The sequence below is a fragment of the Notothenia rossii genome (genome assembly GCF_949606895.1).
Source record: "Notothenia rossii genome assembly, chromosome: 4".
Taxonomy (NCBI): domain Eukaryota; kingdom Metazoa; phylum Chordata; class Actinopteri; order Perciformes; family Nototheniidae; genus Notothenia; species Notothenia rossii.
In genome coordinates, this window is record NC_136902.1 from 67,820,970 (window position 1) to 67,841,127 (window position 20,158).

General features: G+C 43.7%; 2 protein-coding genes across 5 annotated transcripts in view; both read left to right on the plus strand.

Annotated features, from left to right (window-relative positions):
- prdm10 (PR domain containing 10) overlaps window positions 1–2,446 on the plus strand; it is a 28,920-nt gene extending 26,474 nt beyond the window's left edge. For both annotated transcript variants that reach the window (XM_079674638.1, XM_079674639.1), the window contains exons 21-23: window positions 208–388; window positions 496–593; window positions 1,610–2,446. In XM_079674638.1, coding sequence (XP_079530764.1) covers window positions 208–388; window positions 496–593; window positions 1,610–1,798 — 468 coding nt within the window. In that variant the 3' untranslated portion in view covers window positions 1,799–2,446. The remainder of the gene's footprint in view (window positions 1–207; window positions 389–495; window positions 594–1,609) is intronic.
- Window positions 2,447–2,642: 196 nt separating this feature from the next.
- LOC307035402 (uncharacterized protein) lies at window positions 2,643–17,532 on the plus strand. 3 transcript variants are annotated; one of them, XM_079674642.1, is made up of 10 exons: window positions 2,643–3,691; window positions 4,329–4,422; window positions 5,456–5,711; window positions 5,803–5,867; window positions 13,332–13,482; window positions 14,363–14,466; window positions 14,552–14,726; window positions 16,231–16,314; window positions 16,403–16,498; window positions 16,574–17,532. In XM_079674642.1, exons 1-10 carry the CDS (start codon window positions 3,670–3,672, stop codon window positions 16,901–16,903), a joined length of 1,377 nt encoding a protein of 458 aa, XP_079530768.1. In that variant the 5' UTR covers window positions 2,643–3,669; the 3' UTR covers window positions 16,904–17,532. The 3 variants fall into 3 exon arrangements, with proteins under 3 accessions (XP_079530768.1, XP_079530766.1, XP_079530767.1); XM_079674640.1 differs by lacking the exon at window positions 2,643–3,691 and having other exon boundaries at window positions 4,210–4,422; XM_079674641.1 differs by lacking the exon at window positions 2,643–3,691 and having other exon boundaries at window positions 4,210–4,422; window positions 5,459–5,711.
- The last annotated feature ends 2,626 nt before the right edge of the window (window positions 17,533–20,158 follow it).

Sequence of the window (20,158 nt, forward strand, 5' to 3'; positions counted from 1 at the left end):
AAATCGAGTACCATCTAGTGCTACTACATCCAACAAAAGGCAGGCTTCTCTACGGCTGATACCAACCACCACATGGCAACCCAATTTCGAAAAAATCTAGATTGAAACATAGCACTTACAGTTTAAAGAAAAGTATCTAGATGTTGGTATAAAACCGTCCTTTCAGGCTAGATAAGAGAAGGCCTCTGTCTCTAACCTCCTCTTCAGGTCAGCGGTCAGCCTCTCAGCCCCACCTCCCAGCAGCCCAGTCAGGAGCTGAGCCCCACCCAGCTGACCCCTGTGACCTTGGCTCAGAGCCACACCCTGCAGAGCAGCAGCAGCCAGCAGCAGCAGGGGGGGGCGGTGCAGCACGCATACATCCCCGGGAACTGGAACTACAGAGGCTACTGTGAGTCACACATGATCCCATATGATCAATCCTATACCTTTTTGATAGCTGTGTAGAGTTGCGGTGATTTTCTCTCCTGTTAATGTATTCATTTCTTACTCTGGCAGCCTCTGAGATCCAGATGATGGCTCTACCTCACGCCCAGTATGTGATAGCTGAGGCCAGCACACCTGTATCCGGAGGCAACAGCAACCAGGTGAAAACGGTGAGTGATGGTGCCTGATTCCTGAAAGTGACTAGTACAACCTGCTGTTATGTAAGTAATGACTATTACACTTTCATTTTTGTACACTCTTGTTCTTACTTAAAGAACTGTGCACATTGAGTCCTGCAAGAATTACCATGCATGTCCATTCCACACAGCCACTCTCTAGGAGGAAACTCATTTGACCTAATTTACATAATGATTTGTGTTGGTTGGTGAACATTAAAAAAGACAACGTCTAACGAAGCTAACTAGACTATACATCAACCGATCAGACCCTTTTTTTCCCATTAGCATCAAATCAGAATATGATGCTAATGGTAGCTGTTGGTGATGGTCCAGTTCTGTAACCAACCTTTAACGTAAACTAGTGCATATCAGACACAATTCCATCTTTATCGTATCCCAGCTGCCGAGGGATTCTAATCCATATATTGTCCTTTCTTTTGTTGAATGGAGTGTTGCTCCATTTTGGCAGCAAGCTAGGTTTGACCTGGAGATCAGTGGCAAAAAATGATTTAATTGGTCAACCCTGTATTTCCACAGAACTCAGGGTCTGCCTGAAGGTTCTCCATGGTTTTAAAACATTTTTTTATGAAAGGATATTATTACAACTAATACTGAAAATTGCTCTGTGCCACATTGGTTATAGTTCAAAAATCTTCTTGAAGCTTGACATATAAACAGGACATATATTTAAACACCCTTGATACAACACATATATCTCATATGGAAGAATGTATACTGAATACAACAACTTTGCTGCACCCTAGAATCTTCTTTACATTTATTTCAGCTTTTTGGATTCATCTTAAAACTATACTTACTGTAACTAAAGTCAAAATAGGGTATGTGTGTAGCTTTTAAACACATGATTTAGCTGTAGCATTGGTCTCCTTTTGAGCTAGCCAGATGAAGGTATAAGAAATGTGTTTGCTCTTCAAGTACTTCTAAATAAATAGGAAATAACACAAAATCTGTATTGAACATTATCACTTGTCCTCCCTGTCCTTCAGACACACTACGTCATCTCTGAGGGTCAGACAGAGCTGGAGACAAAGCAGAACGTTCCTCAGAACACAACCCAGGCCCACGCTGAACATCTGGAGCAGCAGCCGGCCCATCAGCAAGCCACAACACAGTACATCATCACCACGACAACCAACGGCAGCGGTACTAGTGAAGTTCACATCACAAAACCTTGAGCTGCACAGGGATAAACTCTGCGAACTTGATGAGTCCTGCATGTATACCTCAGCAGCTTGTATGCTCATACCTGAACACACAGTCAGATGGAGACTTTTATACAGAGGAGGATGGACTGATGAGCAGCACAGTTTTATGTGTCTGTGAAGTGTTTAATGAGCTGTGGAGATGCAAGCTGCCAGAACTTTGGGAGGAAATAAACTGAGAAATGAAAAGGTTCGATTTGAACAGATGATATAAAGGACAGAAACTGAACTTGTTTTAAATACACAGCCCTGGAGAAGATTTTAAAATGAAACTGCTGAAAACAGGAACCTAAATAAAATTCAGTGTTCCTGTGCGCGAGGATAATAAACGCAACACGAAGTCCTTCTGTGTGACCTACTGGAGTATGAAGTGGTGAAATAGGTTTGTTGTTCGGTCCTTGCACAGATTTGAGTGCCCATTAAACATATTTGTACCATTTAAAAAATGTCAAGTATTTGTAGATGACAATTATGGAAGGATATACAGAACTGAAACAGTCCTGCGTTTGGCCTTACATAACAGGTCATTGTCATTTTGCCCAACACACCATCTGTTGTATTGAGTGTACAACATAATGCTGTTATCTGTGATTTGTCTATTAATTTGTTTTTGGTAAATGACTCAGATATCTGTTTTATTTAAATGCTGGATTGTCCTTTTCCCCCAAATATCTTTTCATTGGTCATGGTCACAACTACTTATAGTAAATATTCAAGAAGATATTATTATTGCTTTTCCAAGAATAAGTACATTTAGTTTTACAAAGCTCACAGGATAAAGAGAAGATAATCATCACAGAAATATGGCAAAAATAATGTAAGTACGTCCTGGAGAACACAAACACACCACTGCAGTAAGAAAAGTTGGAACACTGGAGGACAGAAACAGATTTTCAGATATTTAGTTTACTTTCTTTTTCCTTACAGTTCTCCATCGTTTCTTTGCATTGAGGATAATCAGAGCCACACAGCTGCCAGCGAACTTGGTCATCTGTCCTAACGGGTGAACACAACTTTTTGTAGAAGCTTTTAGACAGACAAGTGAAAAATATTTGTGTTGCAGTTGTAAAAAAATAGGGACAACTCAATAAGTTGCATTATTTAAGGATAGTAAAGGCCTATTCCACTCTATTAATCTATTCACCTACAAAATATTGTAAGCCGTTCACACACAAATATGTGAGGGAATAAGTATTGGAGAACACAGGCTAAATGAACGGCCATTGTAAAAGTTATTTATATCCGTCTATGACAATAGGCCATGCTGTGTACAATTTAAAAATAAATAAATAAAAAAATATTGCAGGAATGTAATCGGTTTGATCAGGTAGAGCGACGATTTTGACCATGTGTTGAGAAATTAAATTATTTTATATCTGTACAATGTGTTTTCAGATGACTTCAATATGAATGTGTTTGCCTCAATAACCCAAACTATTCCAAGGTGTTTTCAGGTTCAAACTCAGTTTAAAGAGTCACTATTATGCTTTTTGGAGTTTTCCCTTTCCTGAAGTGTTATATCCATTTTTGAATGTAAATGGTAAATGTTCTGCTAAGGCTAAAATCCCAAAGTTCCTCAAGAGGGAGTTTCTTCCCCCCCACCTGCTTAAAACGCCTCCATTGGACTCCTTTGTTTACTTCTGTAACAAGTGACATCACTACATTCAAGCTTATATTGACTTGCGCTCCAACACATTGTACGTGATGCTGGACTTCTCTAATTTGTTGACCAATCACAACAGAGCCGGCCAGCTAACCAATCAGAGCAGACTGGGCTCTGGTTTCAGACAGAGGGTGAAAAGAGGTGCTGCAGCACAGGCAAACAGCTTTTTGAACATCACAGCATGGAAACATGTAACAGTAGAGGTAAGTACAAATATGAACCTGAACATTAGCATAATATGTCCTCTTTAGGTCCGGCTTGATTTATCTGGATGTTATTCCTGCTCTCACTGCTAGATGGTGGTGTGGCCTCAAAACACAGAAACAAGTTCTACAGCATCTTACAATTAATTTAGAACATAACAATTGAACAGACAAAATTAATTAGGGTGTACATGATTTTAATTGTCTCTCTTCCATTTGTTAACATGTATTTTTAATAAATGTAATTTCAATTGTAAATGTAACTCTTCAGATCCCAGGTTTTTGATAACCTGACCTAAAAATAGCTCAGTGTTAGTGTGTGCCAGTGATTCACAGAACAGAAACTAGATTTTTTTTGGAGGGATTGGGTGCAGCAGGGCTTGTCCTGAACACAATTGTCATCAGTATGTCTAAACATTCCTTCATGGAAGGAAGGTGGGAAAAGGAGAGAGCCACTACCTACTTAAAAAACAATCCTCTAGAGTCTAGTAGAACCAGTTTATCAAGCTTGTCATGTCCCAGACCTAATAACATACCAGGAGGTGTGTATGTTTGATCTGATGGCTCTGGTGCACTTTCAGTCAGCATGTGTGTGTCTGTGGTGCCATGCCTCTGCTGACAGTGGTCCACTCTGAAGGTAAATGTGGTACAGGACAGGGAGGGAGAGCAGATCGGGTCTGTAAATGGATGGAGGTCAAAGAGGACGAGGAGAGGAGGAAAACTCAGCAGAGGTAGGTTCCTGTGTGTTTCTGGCCTTTCCTTTGAATCAGCGTCTGAGTGGCAGGTCTCTGATTACCTTCTGCTACGGGGAAGAGAACATCTCTGTTGACAGTGTGTGTTTTTCTACTCTATTAGGAAGATGTCTCTCAACGTTACACCTCAGGGTCCTACTGTTTACCAGACATGAGCTAAAAGACCTGAAGTGTCTATCATACAGTGATGGTGTACTGTAGGGAGAACCATCTGTTGCTCAGCTGATCCATCATTGTAAAAGATTGACCAAATGGTGTGAAGAGTGCAAAACAAATCTATAACTTTCCTACTCATGGCATCTGTTGTTCCCTAATATATTCATAGATTTGTGAGAAATTAAGGGGACATTTCAGGATTTTTTTTAAGTAACAATATGACTTCTATATATTTATTCTTGATAGAGTTTTATCATTAGATTTTTTTTTTAGTAGGCTATGTTTGAAGTACACACAGTTGCATTGTCAGAATATTTTTTATCAAGTGCATTTACATAAAAAGTAATTGAAACATAAATAAAAATAAGAAAACCTTAAAGATTTTAGTCATTTCATATTTAAGTTCAGAACCTTATGTCTTAGTAATCTAAAAGAAAAGTACTTACTTGAGGCTAGCCGTTAAAACATATTATTCTCATCATTGCAGTACCTCGATACACAAAACAATCAACAGACACTTATAACAATACATTTAGATGCAATGCCATTACATAGTCACTATCTCTACATTATAGAGACAAATCTACAAGCACATACCAACATATAAATCCAGAAAAATCCTCCAGGGCAACTCTCAAATTACAACTCATAACAATTACAAAAAACAGCTGAATCATGGTCAAATTAATGTTGACAAGACTTGGTTGGTTGCTGAATAATCATTTTGAATAGTTCACATCATGGGAAAGAGGGAAACTGTGTGTAAGCTCAACAAAAAGCAAAGATGCCTATAGGTACAGCAAGTAAGCCCATTATTTAATTATCAATAAACCTGTTCTGTTTCCCCTTTATTCAGAAGTTCACACCAAACCCCAGTTGTTGATCAGCCCCAGCACACAGGTTGGTCACAGACTCTGAAGACGCTGCGCCCCTGGAAAGGCTGCTCCAGTGTGGCTCCTGTGGTTGTAGTGTGGTCAGTGTGCCAGGTGGAGGCGCCGCTGCACCCCTCTCTGCTGCTGCTAGATGTGTGCGGCAGGCTCCTGCTGGTGTCTCTGCTGTGGATGCTTCTGGGAGGCTGTGTCCATGCCCTGAAGGGCCGCCTGCGGCAAGGGGTGAGCGCAGAGGCCTGAGGGGAATCTCTCCTGACCGTGCTGCTGGATTTAATCATGTCATGCTTATTCAGTGTGTTTGCTTTTATTCAAGGGGGAGCCTCGACTGAGGATACAGCAGGAGGTTGTTATGGAACACAGGAATGACCAGTACTTAAGGTGAGAATTAATTTTATGGTTTGATATTTTGGACAAAAAATACCTTAGAGCCTATTTCAACACTGGTATTCCATGCCCCAAGTGCATAAACAGTTGCCCACAGCTTTAAAGGTCCCATGTCATGGCCATTTCTACTGATCATAATTCCATTGTTGAGGTCTACTAGAATAGATTTACATTGTGCAATTTTCCAAACTCACATTGGTTTCTCATACAGCATCTCTGTATAGTATTTGTATTCACTCTCTGTCCTAAACGGCTTGTTGGAGCTCCTGCACCCCCCCCCCCCCCCTCCCTGTGAGCCCACTGTGCTCTGATTGGTCAGCTCGCCCACTCTGTTCTGATGAGTCCACCACCGTTACAGCGGAACATCAGTGATTATGTGTTTCAATGGCGTTTGTTAGCAACCAGAAAATGACGATGAGAATGCTGTGTGGGGTCTGGGTGCCGTGTTGGCGGGACGTTGCGCCGCTCGCTGCTGTGAGGAGGGGACAGTGTGAGTTCTATTACTGGTGTTGTTTCCTGGTTGCTGCGTGGGTTCTGCGAGACAGCGAGACAGCGCAAAACTCAGCCTGAACTCAGCCTGAGCACCATGGACGCGGGAAGGGGGGGTGCTGAGGGGGCGGCAGCACCCCCATCTGCGAGGCTCCACTAGCACCCGCACCCCCCAAACGCGGCGCACCTACAGTGTAACGCATTCAAAGTGAATGGGAAGCGGCATTGAAGCTTCAACGCACGCCGCCGTGTGGACGGGCCATAAGCGCGCCACAGTTTCGCCGCTGCGAGGCTCTACTAGCACCCCCCCAGAGCGTCACAGTTTGGCCGCTGAGAGAGTGTGTGTGTGTGTGTGTGTCCATTTGGACCAATGGGTCCATTTGGGTATGGTCACATCACTGTTCCCAGCAAGAAAAGAAAACAAATCTCCAACGAGGCGTTCTGGGGCAGCATAGACAGTTATTTTCTGTGTTAGAGTTTTACTCGCTACAGGGTGTACTTTGAGGGTTTGTGACTTTGCAGACCGTTTACATGCATAATTATATTGCATTTTACATTACATTACATTTATCTGATGCTTTTATCCAAAGCGACTTACAATAAGTGCGTTTGACCAACAAAATACAAACTTGAAGTACATCAGGTTTCATAGAGCTAAAACATTTCAAGTGCTACTCAACTGGCTTTAGATAAGTCAGTCCTTTGTTAGTATATAAGTGCTTTGTTAATAGTTCTATAGCTCAAAGTGGAGTCGAAAGAAATGAGTTTTCAGTCTGTGCCGGAAGATGTGTAAGCTTTCTGCTGTCCTGATGTCAATGGGGAGCTCATTCCACCATTTTGGAGACAGGATAGCTAACCCACGTGTTTTTGCTGATGGGAACTTGGGTCCCCCTCGCAGTGCGGGTGCAGCGAGCTGTTTGGCTGATGCAGAGCGGAGTGCATGTGCTGGGGTGTATGGTTTAACCATGTCCTGGATGTAGGAAGGGCCAGATCCATTCGCATCATGGTACGCAAGTACCATTGTCTTGAAGTGGATTCTAGCAGTTACCGGAAGCCAGTGAAGGGAGCGGAGGAGCGGCGTGCTGTGGGAAAATGTAGGAAGGTTGAAGACCAGGCGAGCAGCTGCATTCTGGATGAGCTGCAGAGGTCGGATGGCACATGCAGGTAGACCAGCCAGGAGGGAGTTGCAGTAGTCTAGGCGTGAGATGACAAGAGTCTGGACCAGAACCTGCGTCGCTTTCTGGGTCAGCTGGGGACGTATCCTCCTGATGTTGTAAAGAGTGTATCTGCAGCAGCGGGTTGTAGCAGCTATGTTTGCAGTGAAGGACAGTTTGTTATCTAGTGTCATGTCCAAGAAACTTATAGTGAAAGTTTATTCTTTATGTTAGAGTTGTCATGTCCCTTTGTCTTGTGCTTTATGTCTATGCCCTTAATTATTTCTTCCTCTCATTTCAGGCCTCCACGCTCCCCGCCCCTTTCTGTCTCCTGCGTCCTTGATTATTTTCCCCGCCCTGATTGTTTCCAACTGTGTCCCCTTTACCTGTGTATATATTGTGTTAGCTCCCTCCTGTTAATTGTCAGTTCGTTGTCTCTCGAAGACCTACGTATCGGCTTACCTCACGGACCTTTCACGGACCTTTCACGGAGCTATGCTATAGATCACGATTCTAGTTTTCCTCGAAAGAGTGTTTTGTTTTCCTTATTTTATTACTGTGCAAAATTCCAGTAAAGTCTTTATTTTGAAACGCTATCTGAGTCTGAGTTTTGAGTCGTGCAATTGAGTTCATGCCTCAGTGTTCACCACTTGACAGTACGAACTGACCATCAAAATGAACGTCAGCATCGATTCAAGGAGGGTCTGTGTTTCTACTGCGGGCAGCGCGGACACCCACATGCGGCTTGTACGGTAAAAGAGGAGGCTCACCAATAAAGAGGAGTACGTTGGTGAGCCGGATCTCTTCCTCTGACTTTCCTCCTCGCACCCTGACCCGGATCCAGGTAAAAATCAGAGACAATGTAGTTACTCATGGTGTTCTCATTGACTCAGGGGCGGACGACAGTCTTATGGATTGGGGTTTAGTTAAAAAATGGGACATCAAAACTAAACCTCTACCCCAGCCTCTAGAAGCGAATGCTCTCGATGGGCGGCTGTTGTTTAAAGTGACTCACCAAACAGAGCCTTTGGAAGTAAGATGTAATGATAACCACCACGAGACAATGTCTTTTCACTTATTTAACTCAACTTAACCCAACATCCACTCATTTTGGGGTTTCCCTGGTTGAAACTTCATAACCCTCACATAGATTGGCAATCTGGGAGGGTGGAGGGGTGAGGAAAGAATTGCATTGATCACTGTTTTCAGCAGGTAGCAGAGATTGACAGGAGATGTAACACTGGGAGTGTTAGGTAGGATACAGTCCCAAAAATATATCTTCCGGATGTACTTTCAGTTCCTTCCTGCTACCACGACCTTAGTGAAGTCTTTAGTAAGTCCAAAGCTCTGGCTCTTCCTCCTCACCGCTCCTATGACTGTGCTATTGACTTGATTGCCGGGTCTCCCATTCCTAAGGGTCGACTTTATGCAATTTTAGGACCTGAGAAAGAGGCCATGAAGGACTATATTGATGCCTCCCTCAAAACAGGGCTTATTCGTCATTCCTCATCCCCAGCAGGTGCAGGTTTTTTTTTCGTGGGCAAAAAGGATGGGTCTCTTAGGCCCTGTATCGACTACTCACCTCTCAATGACATTACGGTTAAAAACCGGTACCCCCTCCCTCTCATCTCGTCCGCTTTCGAGCAGCTTCAGGAAGCCAAGGTTTTCACCAAGTTAGACCTGCGTAACGCCTATCATTTGGTCAGGATCAGGGAGGGCGATGAATGGAAGACGGGTTTTAACACCCCTTCAGGACATTATGAATACCTGGTCATGCCGTTTGGATTGTCAAACGCTCCTGCAGTCTTCCAGGCTATGATCAACGACGTGTTGAGGGAGTTTCTGAACCGTTTCGTTTTTGTTTATCTGGACGACATTCTGATCTACTCCCCTGACCTTCACACCCACAAACAACATGTCCGCCTGGTTCTACAGAAACTGCTCCAAAATAAGTTGTTTGTCAAAGCTGAAAAGTGTGAGTTTCATGTAGAAACAGTCACTTTTTTGGGCTTCATCATTTCCCCAGGTCAGGTTAGGATGGACCCAGAAAAAGTTAGCGCAGTAGCCTGTTGGCCTACCCCTGACTCTCGCAAGAAAGTGCAGCAGTTTTTAGGCTTTGCTAATTTTTACAGACGTTTTGTGCGGAGCTTCAGCGCTATTGCAGCCCCTCTTCATGTCCTCACGTCCCCTCAGGTGCCTTTTGTGTGGTCTCCTCAGGCTGAGGAGGCTTTTTCTCGGCTGAAAAAGATGTTCACCACTGCCCCCATACTTACCATGCCGGATCCCACTCGCCAGTTCGCGGTGGAAGTGGATGCCTCCAACGAGGGGGTGGGAGCGGTCCTCTCCCAGCAACAACAGAAGGACAACAAACTTCACCCCTGCGCTTTCCTGTCCAGGAAGCTCTCCCCGGCAGAGAGAAATTATGACGTGGGAAACCGTGAGTTGCTGGCCGTGAAGTTAGCGTTGGAAGAGTGGAGGCATTGGTTGGAGGGAGCCGAGCATCCTTTTGTGGTCTGGACCGATCACAAGAACCTGTAGTACATAAGAAAGGCAAAAAGACTGAACTCCCGCCAGGCTAGGTGGACCTTGTTTTTCAACCGTTTTGACTTTGTTCTTTCCTACAGGCCGGGGTCTCAGAATGTCAAGCCTGACGCTCTGTCCCGTCTGTTTGACCCTGTGCCTGCAGCCAAGGAGCCGGAACCCATCATCCCATTGAACCGGGTGGTAGGAGCGCTGACTTGGCCAGTAGAGAAGGAGGTAATACGTGCCACTGCTGGATCTCCTGCACCAAGGGGTTGCCCGCCTAACCGGATTTTTGTTCAGGAGGCCGAGCGACCACAGGTGATCCACTGGGCTCACACTTCGCTGCTCACCTGTCACCCCGGAGTCAAGAGAACTATGTTCATTATTAAACAACGTTTCTGGTGGACATCCATGGAGAAGGAGGTGAAGGAGTATGTGGAGGCGTGCCCTATCTGCGCTCGAAACAAAACCTCTTCCAGGTCGCGAATAGGACTATTACAACCACTCCCTATTCCCAACAGGCCCTGGTCAGAGATCTCCATGGACTTCGTCACTGGCCTGCCCCTCTCTAGAGGTAAAACCACAGTTCTCACGGTAGTGGACAGATTTTCCAAGATGACACATTTCATTGCTCTGCCCAAGATGCCCTCAGCTAAGGAAACGGCGGAGGTCATGATGCAGAATGTGTTTCGGCTTCATGGTTTCCCTAAGGATATTGTCTCCGACCGGGGCCCCCAGTTTGTGTCACGCTTCTGGAAGGAGTTCTGCAGCCTCATCGGTGCCACGGTCAGTCTCTCGTCTGGATACCATCCGGAGTCTAACGGCCAGACAGAGCGTCTTAATCAAGAACTGGAGACCTGCCTGCGCTGCCTGGTGTCCCAGAATCCATCCTCCTGGAGCGAGCACCTCACCTGGGTTGAGTATGCACAAAACATCCTCCCTACTTCTGCCACGGGCCTGTCCCCGTTTCACTGTGTTTATGGCTACCAGCCGCCACTGTTCCCAGCCACGGAGAGGGAGGTCACGGTCCCGTCTGCCCACGCTCTGGTCAGGCGTTGTCGGCGCGTGTGGGCTGCGGCTAGGAAGATACTCTGCAGGAATGCGCAACTGGTTAAAAGAGCAGCAGACCGAAAACGCCGACCAGCCCCTGTATACCAGCCAGGCCAAAAAGTCTGGCCCTCTACATGAGACCTTCCCCTCCACGTACTCTCCCGAAAACTGGCTCCCCGGTTTGTGGGTCCTTTTCCCATCACCAAGGTCATAAACCCAGTCTCAGTGAGACTACGGCTTCCCAGGGCCATGAAGGTACATCCCACCTTCCATGTAGGGAAATTAAAACCGTTGAAGGAGAGCGCTATGGTTCCCACCGTCAAACCCCCCCCCCCCCCCCCGCCCCCCCGGATGATCGATGGAGGTCCGGTTTACACGGTCAAGTCACTATTGACTCGGAAAAAGGGTAGAGGGTGACAGGTACTGGTTGACTGGAAGGGTTATGGTCCTGAGGAGCGGCAATGGATTCCTTCCCGCTTCATCGTAGACAAAAACCTCATTGAGGATTTTGACCGCCTCAACTCAGAGGAGCCTGGGCCGTCAGGAGCCATCCCTAGAAGGGGGGGTACTGTCATGTCCAAGAAACGTATAGTGAAAGTTTATTCTTTATGTTAGAGTTGTCATGTCCCTTTGTCTTGTGCTTTATGTCTATGCCCTTAATTATTTCTTCCTCTCATTTCAGGCCTCCACGCTCCCCGCCCCTTTCTGTCTCCTGCGTCCTTGATTATTTTCCCCGCCCTGATTGTTTCCAACTGTGTCCCCTTTACCTGTGTATATATTGTGTTAGCTCCCTCCTGTTAATTGTCAGTTCGTTGTCTCTCGAAGACCTACGTATCGGCTTACCTCACGGACCTTTCACGGACCTTTCACGGAGCTATGCTATAGATCACGATTCTAGTTTTCCTCGAAAGAGTGTTTTGTTTTCCTTATTTTATTACTGTGCAAAATTCCAGTAAAGTCTTTATTTTGAAACGCTATCTGAGTCTGAGTTTTGAGTCGTGCAATTGAGTTCATGCCTCAGTGTTCACCCCTTGACATCTAGGGTCACACCTAGATTCCTTGCAGTCTGAGTCGGGGAAACAATAGAGGTGCCGATGTTGATTGTTAGATCAAGAGTGGGACAATCTTTTCCCGGAAGGAAAAGCAGTTCAGTCTTGTCAAGGTTGAGCTTGAGGTGGTGAGCAGACATCCACTGAGAGATGTCAGATAGACAAGCTGAGATGCGTGCGACGACCTGGGTCTCTGAGCGGGGAAAGGACAGAATTAATTGGGTGTCGTCAGCGCTCCCTGGTATGAAAAACCATGCGGGCTAATGACTGATCCGAGCGAGTTTGTGTACAAGGAGAAGAGGAGGGTACCAAGAACAGAGCCCTGAGGGACCCCTGTAGTTAATTGAGAAGGGTCGGATTCCGACCCTCTCCAAGTAACCCCGTAGGTGCGGTCTTTGAGGTATGAGGTGAGGAGGGCATAAAAAGCTAAATAAGACACAAGGGGACGGGTAATAACCGGAAAAGCATGAGATGGTACCTTTAAATAGCTTATGTCAATTTAAAGGATACATACAATGCTATTTTTTTTGGTCATATTTGTATTTTGGGATTCTACTGGAACACATAGTTCATTGTTAAAAAAAACGACATTATTCTTCTCATAATGTCTGTCTGAATACACCTGTATTCACCCTTGATCTGAAACACTCTGTTTTAGCACCTGTCTCTTTAAGCCCAGTCTGCTCTGATTGGCTTTGAGAAAAATAGAGTGCACCTTTGTTAAGGTAGTTCTCACGTTGTTAGGTGGAATATTCCAATGAGCCTGCATAGGAAGGGGAACTTAATCTGAACAGCTTGTTGAATCCCTCATCAAGACAATCTACAAACACTGACTGGGTTGTGTTATTCCAAATGTTGTCGACTAAGCACTCCAGATACCACTCGAGCATGTGCAAAAGCACTTAAAAAGTGAATTCACATGATATTTCCCTTTCAAAAATCTGCCTTATCCATATTTTTGGGAAACCTGTCCTAAACCTCTCTGTCATTTGCTATCAAATGCTTTATTTACCTGTTTCTCAAAAAAGTAGTAGTCATGATGAGGCATGGCCAGATTTCTTAATTTAACCCGTATATTCATCAGATCAAACAACTGTAATTTAAAAAGCTATTTCCAACAGAATTAAAAAAAAATCATAATCTTTTAAAACAAATCAACACACATGCTCACTGTGCTCTCATCATTTCTCCAGCATGCCCCCACCGGGGAGCCCGGGCCCTGACACAGCTCTGGCCCTCACCCTGGCCCTCGCCCTGGTTGACAGTCTGCTGCTGTGTGTGCTCCAGGAGACGCTGCCAGACCCCGGCGTGCCACACATACAGGCTCTGCTCTTCAGGCTGGAGGTAAGAGGGAGAAAACCTCCCTGAAGAATCAAAAAACCCTCTCACATACAGAGCAGCCTCCAGCAATACCTGTCATCTCCTGTGTTCTCAGCCTTTGTTGGTGATATTAGATCAGAGCTTGCACTCAGGCATTCACAGATATTCTAGCCCGGGGCAAAACTCTCTGCTGCTGTCGTGTGAACTCAAACACGTTGGCAGAGGAGAAAAATATTAATGCTATGTCTCCTTCTGTATTTCCTGTCTGCACATTTGCACATACTAAGAATGTGTTCCTATGATAGCAGTTAGCCTATTTGGCCATAATCCTAGTTTACTAACCCCCAAGAAGTCCAGTGGTACAGCTGTCGTTTATGACATATGAATATTTCAACAACTAATGATAGAAATCAGGTTTTTTGTAATCTTAATTCTAACAATGTGCTTACATACTGGGATAATTGGTCCCTCATTGTGGCACCAGCATCAGACTCATTGAATTTGCCAGGAGAATTACATCCTCTAAAGATGATCATAATCCCCCCTCCAATGATTCTTTTCTGAGGTCATTTATTTCAAAATTGTCTTATATTATGGTTATTCTCTGGGTGAACCTTTTTTTTTATTAAATCTCAACTAAACATTATTTTTGTCTGAAAATATTTCTTGAGACAGTTTCATGTGTACAGCAGATGTGAACGGATATAAAATGCAAGTAGATTCCTTGATCACATCCCCAAGAGATGTTATGTGAAAGCATTATGTGCAAACAAATGAAAGTGACTTTAGCTTGATGTATTTATCCCGATCGCTGCAAAGCCACATGATGGATACATTTTAAGTGCCAAACCAGACAAACCCACAAACTAAACCCTGACCCTCTGAATCCTCCTTTTGGCTCTAGTCAGTGTCTCACACACTTGAGAAGGCTGATATCAGGTCTGAGTTGCACCAGGACTCTATTCTGGCAGACAAAGTGAAGATTATCCGCACCTACCTGCAGCAGAGGTGAGTTCAACATATAGTATACATGCTTTCTGCTTCCTTGGAAACTTTGCTCAGTTGGATTAACATCTCCTCTCCCTTCTGTTAGGATGAGGTCACTGCGTAGACTCGTGCAGGTGCAGGGGGATTTTGAAGCCAGTGTGAAAGACATGCTGGAGGGTCTTGGAGGTCTCTGGGCTCAGCTGGAGGAGCTGCACACCGGGGTCACACTCACCAAAGAGGGGAGCCCCGGAGACCTGGCCTCGGCCCAGACAGACGCAGAGGTGAGCAGGTGTGAAGGTGTAGTTTTCCAAAGTTAAAGGGGAAGTATTATAAAAAAACTCACTTTTCACTGCACACACATTTGAGTATATGGAAGGCCTACTAACCGACTATGTGTGAAATAAAAGCACCCTAACATTTCTTATAACCATATGAGCATAAAATTAAAAAAATGGGGACTTTTACAGGGTTTTTTCCAACAGACATTGTGTTAAAAAAAAATTGTGCTTGATTAAAGCATGTAAACATATACAGTAGAAACCCAAAATACAAATATGTCAAAAGAATCTGATAATCAGTAGGTTCACAGATGACTTTAAATAGCCAGTGACGTAAGGCAAGGCAAGGCAGGGCAAGTTTATTTATATAGCACCTTTCAACACAAGGCAATTCAAAGTGCTTAACAAAAATGAAAGACATTAAGAAAATGGCATTTAAAATCAGTCATTAAAAAGCAAAGGTAATAAAATAAACATTAAAAGAAAAAATGCATGGATAAAAGTTACAGTGTAGTTTAAGATGTGAATAGTTCAATTAAAAGCAGGGACAAAAAGAAAAGTCTTTAGTCTGGATTTAAAAGTAGGCAGAGTTGCAGCGGACCTGCAGGTTTCTGGGAGTGTGTTCCAGAAGACCTGAGAGATCTGGATGGTTCATAAAGCTTTATAAACCAGCAGCAGTAGTTTTGAAATCTATTCTTTGACACACTGGAAGCCAGTGTAAAGACTTCAGAACAGGAGTGATGTGATCCACTTTCTTAGTGTTAGTGAGGACTCGAGCAGCGGCTTTCTGAATTAGCTGCAGCTTTCTAATAGATTTTTTTAGTGAGACCTGTAAAGACACCATTACCAGTACCAGTCTACTGAAGATAAAAGCATGGACAAGTTTTTCCAAATCCTGCTGTGACATTAGTCTTTTAATCCTAGATATGTTCTTTAGGTGATAGTAGGCTGATTTAGTAACTGTTTTAATGTGACTGTTGAAACTCAGGTCAGAGTCCATGACTACACCTATATCTGGCTCTGTTGTTTTGAACATTGCAGACTGAAGCTCAGCGCTAACTTTTATACGTTCTGCCTTGGATCCAAAAACCATTACCAGTTTTGTCTTTGTTCAATTGGAGAAAGTTCTGACACATCCAGTCATTGATTTGTGCAATGCACTTACTCAGTGTTTGAATTGGAGTATAGTCTCCTGGTGAAATTGTTGCGTACATTTGTGTGTCATCTGCATAGCTATGGTAACTTATTTTGTTGTTTCTCATTAGACGTACACATACACACCTCTATAGAGGCGTGCACACAACTTCACACGGCACACACACGCCCACATTTACCAACAGTGACATAGTGACAAGCCTACAATCAACACACATTCCTGCCCCTACTTGACCTTTAATTGTTCTCTACAACAAAAACAGCTGTCTTTTGTTTTCCATTTTTTTTTAAGAGCCATGAATTGTCCTCACCTTTTGTTGTTGTTTGTAATACTCTTGTGTCTCTGGCAAAGAATCTGTTTGCAATCTTGGGGCACTACAGGAACAGACTGCAATGCTGCCAGGCTCACCTGAAGGACAAAACAGAGCTACTGCAGGTGAATTTCTCCTCATGTATAAAAAAAGAAATCCTCTGAATTTTTCCTCCTGTCTTCACTCAGAAATGTCCTCTGCCCTTTCCTCCAGGAGTTAGCCTGGAGTCACACTCATATAAGAAACAACGTGAGCAGCCACAGCGAGTCAGTCTGGCCGGAGCTGCTGCTTCAGACAAACATTGAGCAGGTACACTGAAACTCAAACACTGTTCAGATGTTTCAAATAACGACCCAGGACTGAAAACTCTCTTTTTCTTCGCAGTTTGACAAGGTGCAGGAGGGTTTCCTCTCCCTGGAACAACAGACTACTACGTTCCAGGCCCACCTGGAGGGACTCAGTAAGGAGAGCCAGGAGGGACATGCGGGGCCCCTCGCTGACGGGGCCCATTCACGCTCAGTGTCTCCACAGACTTCCCTACAGCTCCACAGTGATACAGAGCGCAGGAACTCCACCTCTGCCTCCATCTCTGTCTCCTCTATGGATGTGGACACGGAAAAAGAAATGGACTGTCCTCTGACACTTTTTGAGAGGTCAGCGCTGAAGTTCTCCTCCACCATCAGACGGCTGCGTAAATCTGGGAAGAGGAAGTGACTTTTTAATCGGATTTGGAACACTCACTAGAGCTTTTATAAAAAGAACGGTTTTAATTACCACGTGAGAATATCTTCAAATGTTGATCATTTGCTAGTAGCCTAAACAATCGTATTTATTGCTTCCTGTGTTTACATTCTCTGGCTTTAAGAGTTTTACTACTTCTGTTGCTTTTGTTTTTTTGCATTTCAAATACTCTTGGTAGGCAACAGCAGCCTTTTCATTTACAGAATAGTTCAAACACAAGGGGGCGCACTGTCACCAGATATGACCTTTGGTTGTTACAAGCATAAAGGACATCTCACATCACCTATTCCATTATACTGTCAGACCTATCATATACCATACAGCCATGTCAGCTCTGCATTGAGGGAATGTTTCCCAGACGTTTTATTTCAATCGACTCTTTAGGAGGAAATCGTTTGACATGTTCCTCCAACATGTGGCCCATAAATGAGTTTCTGTAAGATCAGAGCAGTCAACCACAACTTGCGTCTGAAGAATTTTATAATGTGAAGAATGAGAATCAGCCATATGTTTTTTACAGTAAATTATTTGCACGTACTGAGTTCATTACGCATTTGTACTTAAACAGAATCATGTAAAATGGGTGATTTATTTTTTCATCATTGTGGCTGTGAAGTCTTATTTTGTGTATAATTTCCTATGATTTGATGTTATTCTATGTCCAGGAGGAATAGGTTACAGGTTAAGAAATCCCAGCTTTTCTTTTTGTACTGCCTCTCTCCATCAGACTGAGTGGCCGCGATGCCTTGAGCCCTTCAAAGCAGGGATTTCGGGGTGAGGGCAGAGGGGGGGAGAGGAAGGTGGAAGGGGGCAGTGGAGGTCAACGCCGGAAGCGTTTCTGTTATTACTAAAAACTGAGCAGCCCTCTAGACCTTTTTGAAAGACATGAATGTCTTTGATCCAAATTCAATTACCCTGCAGCTCCGCCACTGATGGCAGAGAAGTCGACACAGTTTTCCCCACCAGATTCCAGACTTTTCTGACCGAGCCAAGGAAGATTTTTGATGAGTATTAATTCATTAATGTTTGCCATTAAAGGTCGCTTTATTATACTGTTTTTCATCAATATATTATAGGTCTCAGATATATACAAAACATGTCTCTGAAGTGTTTGGCTCGAAATACCAAACTGATCATGCATTGTAGCATCCCATAATCCCCTCTGTTCCAGGCCTGTTTCAAAAGCGCTGATTCTCTCTCTTTTACTTGAGATGAAAATAAGGAGCCACTCCCAACGCCCCTCTGCGAGATATTTGGTTAAAAAGAACACTATAGGCGCGTTCACACCGGAGTACTTTTACCCGTACTTTCCCCGTTTAGTTCCGATAGTGCCTGGAATTTTGCGTTCACACCAAAAAGAGAACTTAGTTCAGAGAACTTTTACCCCCATTTGTAGTCCCTTCTAGAGAGGTGGTACTAGCCTGGGGAGAAAAAGTACCAATTTCGATTGGCTGGGCGAATTGCAAACCACGCCCCGTAAAACTCTGAAAAGTTTTGTGAAGCCGCCATTGTATTTGCGGGCATTAGCATTATTAGCATTAGCATTAGCCCCGCGCACCAACGGAGAGAGAATAATTTATGGCAACACAAAAAAAAACCATGGGAGCGGTGGAGATTAGGAGGTGTCGGCGTTCTGGCGATTTACTCGGAAGGAGCTGCTGGGACTCCCGACTGAAGCCAGTCCCCAACTCCGGGGACTTCCGGTGTTGCAGTATACAGTCATGACAACTGGCGACATTCTATTATTTTCGTCATAGGAATCCGGGGCGGGTACATTGAGGACCCATTGTTGACTTACCAGGAAAGAAACATCGTTTGTCGTTTACGTTCATCTTTTGCTATATCTGCCTTCCTAAGATCACTTTGTTGCACATTCAGTACTCGTATGTGAGGTTGTGGGTGAGAGGCCGATATCGTGACGCTTACAGGGAGGTATCGACTGCGTGGATGCCTGTTCAAAACATTGCAAACTTCAATAAATCATTTAAATTATATATTTGTGTCCGACTTTCATTTGTTCATCGTTCTTAATGTGATGTATAGTAGCTTTGATAGCTGTCCATACCTTCAGACAGCCTAAAAGTAAAACACAAGTGGTTTATTCAGAGCCCGAACGCTCATCGAGATGACTGGATCAGTCATGACAACTTGTGATCAGCTCCGATTAAATTGTGATATCAATTCTGTAGCTAACCTCCAGGGAGCACGTTTATTTTATGAACTACCTGTATCCCTCTCATCACAACAAGACTCTACACTGTGCTGGAAAAACAATTACATACATGAAAATAACCTTGATGCATGGGAATTAAACACACAAACTATCTTCCGTGGCTATACTGATATGTCACAGTAACGGAAAACCACAGAAAAGTAAGTCCAGCGGGGCACACGTTGAATACATATAATACGGTAGTTCTATTATACCTTTAAGCCTATACGTTTAACCCATAAGAACCCGGACCCATTTCTACTTTTGGGGAAATTAAGGGGAACGTCATTTAGACTAAATAGACACATTTCTGACAAGTAACCCCCCTAGTGTCAAATATCTGGGCTTTAATGGTAAAGTAACTCTTATTTATAACTTAATTAACAAGGATGATGTTTTGGTTTGCATTTGTTTGAACATACTATGAATTGAAGAATAAAGCATATGTTAACTAAATATAATTGAATCAGCTAAATTAACTGACCAGACCATAATCATATTTCTAATTGTGCATATATATGTCACTCCGGGTTTACTGTGAATGTTTAGGGTTAAAGTCCCGATGTGACACCATGTGTCACAGCAATATTTATGGCATTTGTTTCATATCAATTTCATCAAGAAATGTTTCCACAACAGGTTAAATGTAATCAGAATCAGAATACCTTTATTCGTCCCACAGAGGGGACATTTACATTTGTTACAGCAGAAAAGAGCCGAAGACAGCTTAATGTTTAACAAATGACATGTCATGTAAGCATTTTTATTCTTAAATGGCTTGAATATTAACTTTAGCAACAAAAAACCTTTCCAAATCTAGCTAGTTCTGTCACATGTTTTAGCCTGACACATGGACATCTTGGACATGTTGTTATGGGAAGACAAAAGCAAATGACAAGGACCATGACCCCAGACTGTTCAGTGTGTGTCACTTAGGGACTTCATGAGATAAAAAAGGCTAAAGCTGTATAAGGAACTTTCCAGAACATTTACATTTCATGTGACACCCGTCTCTA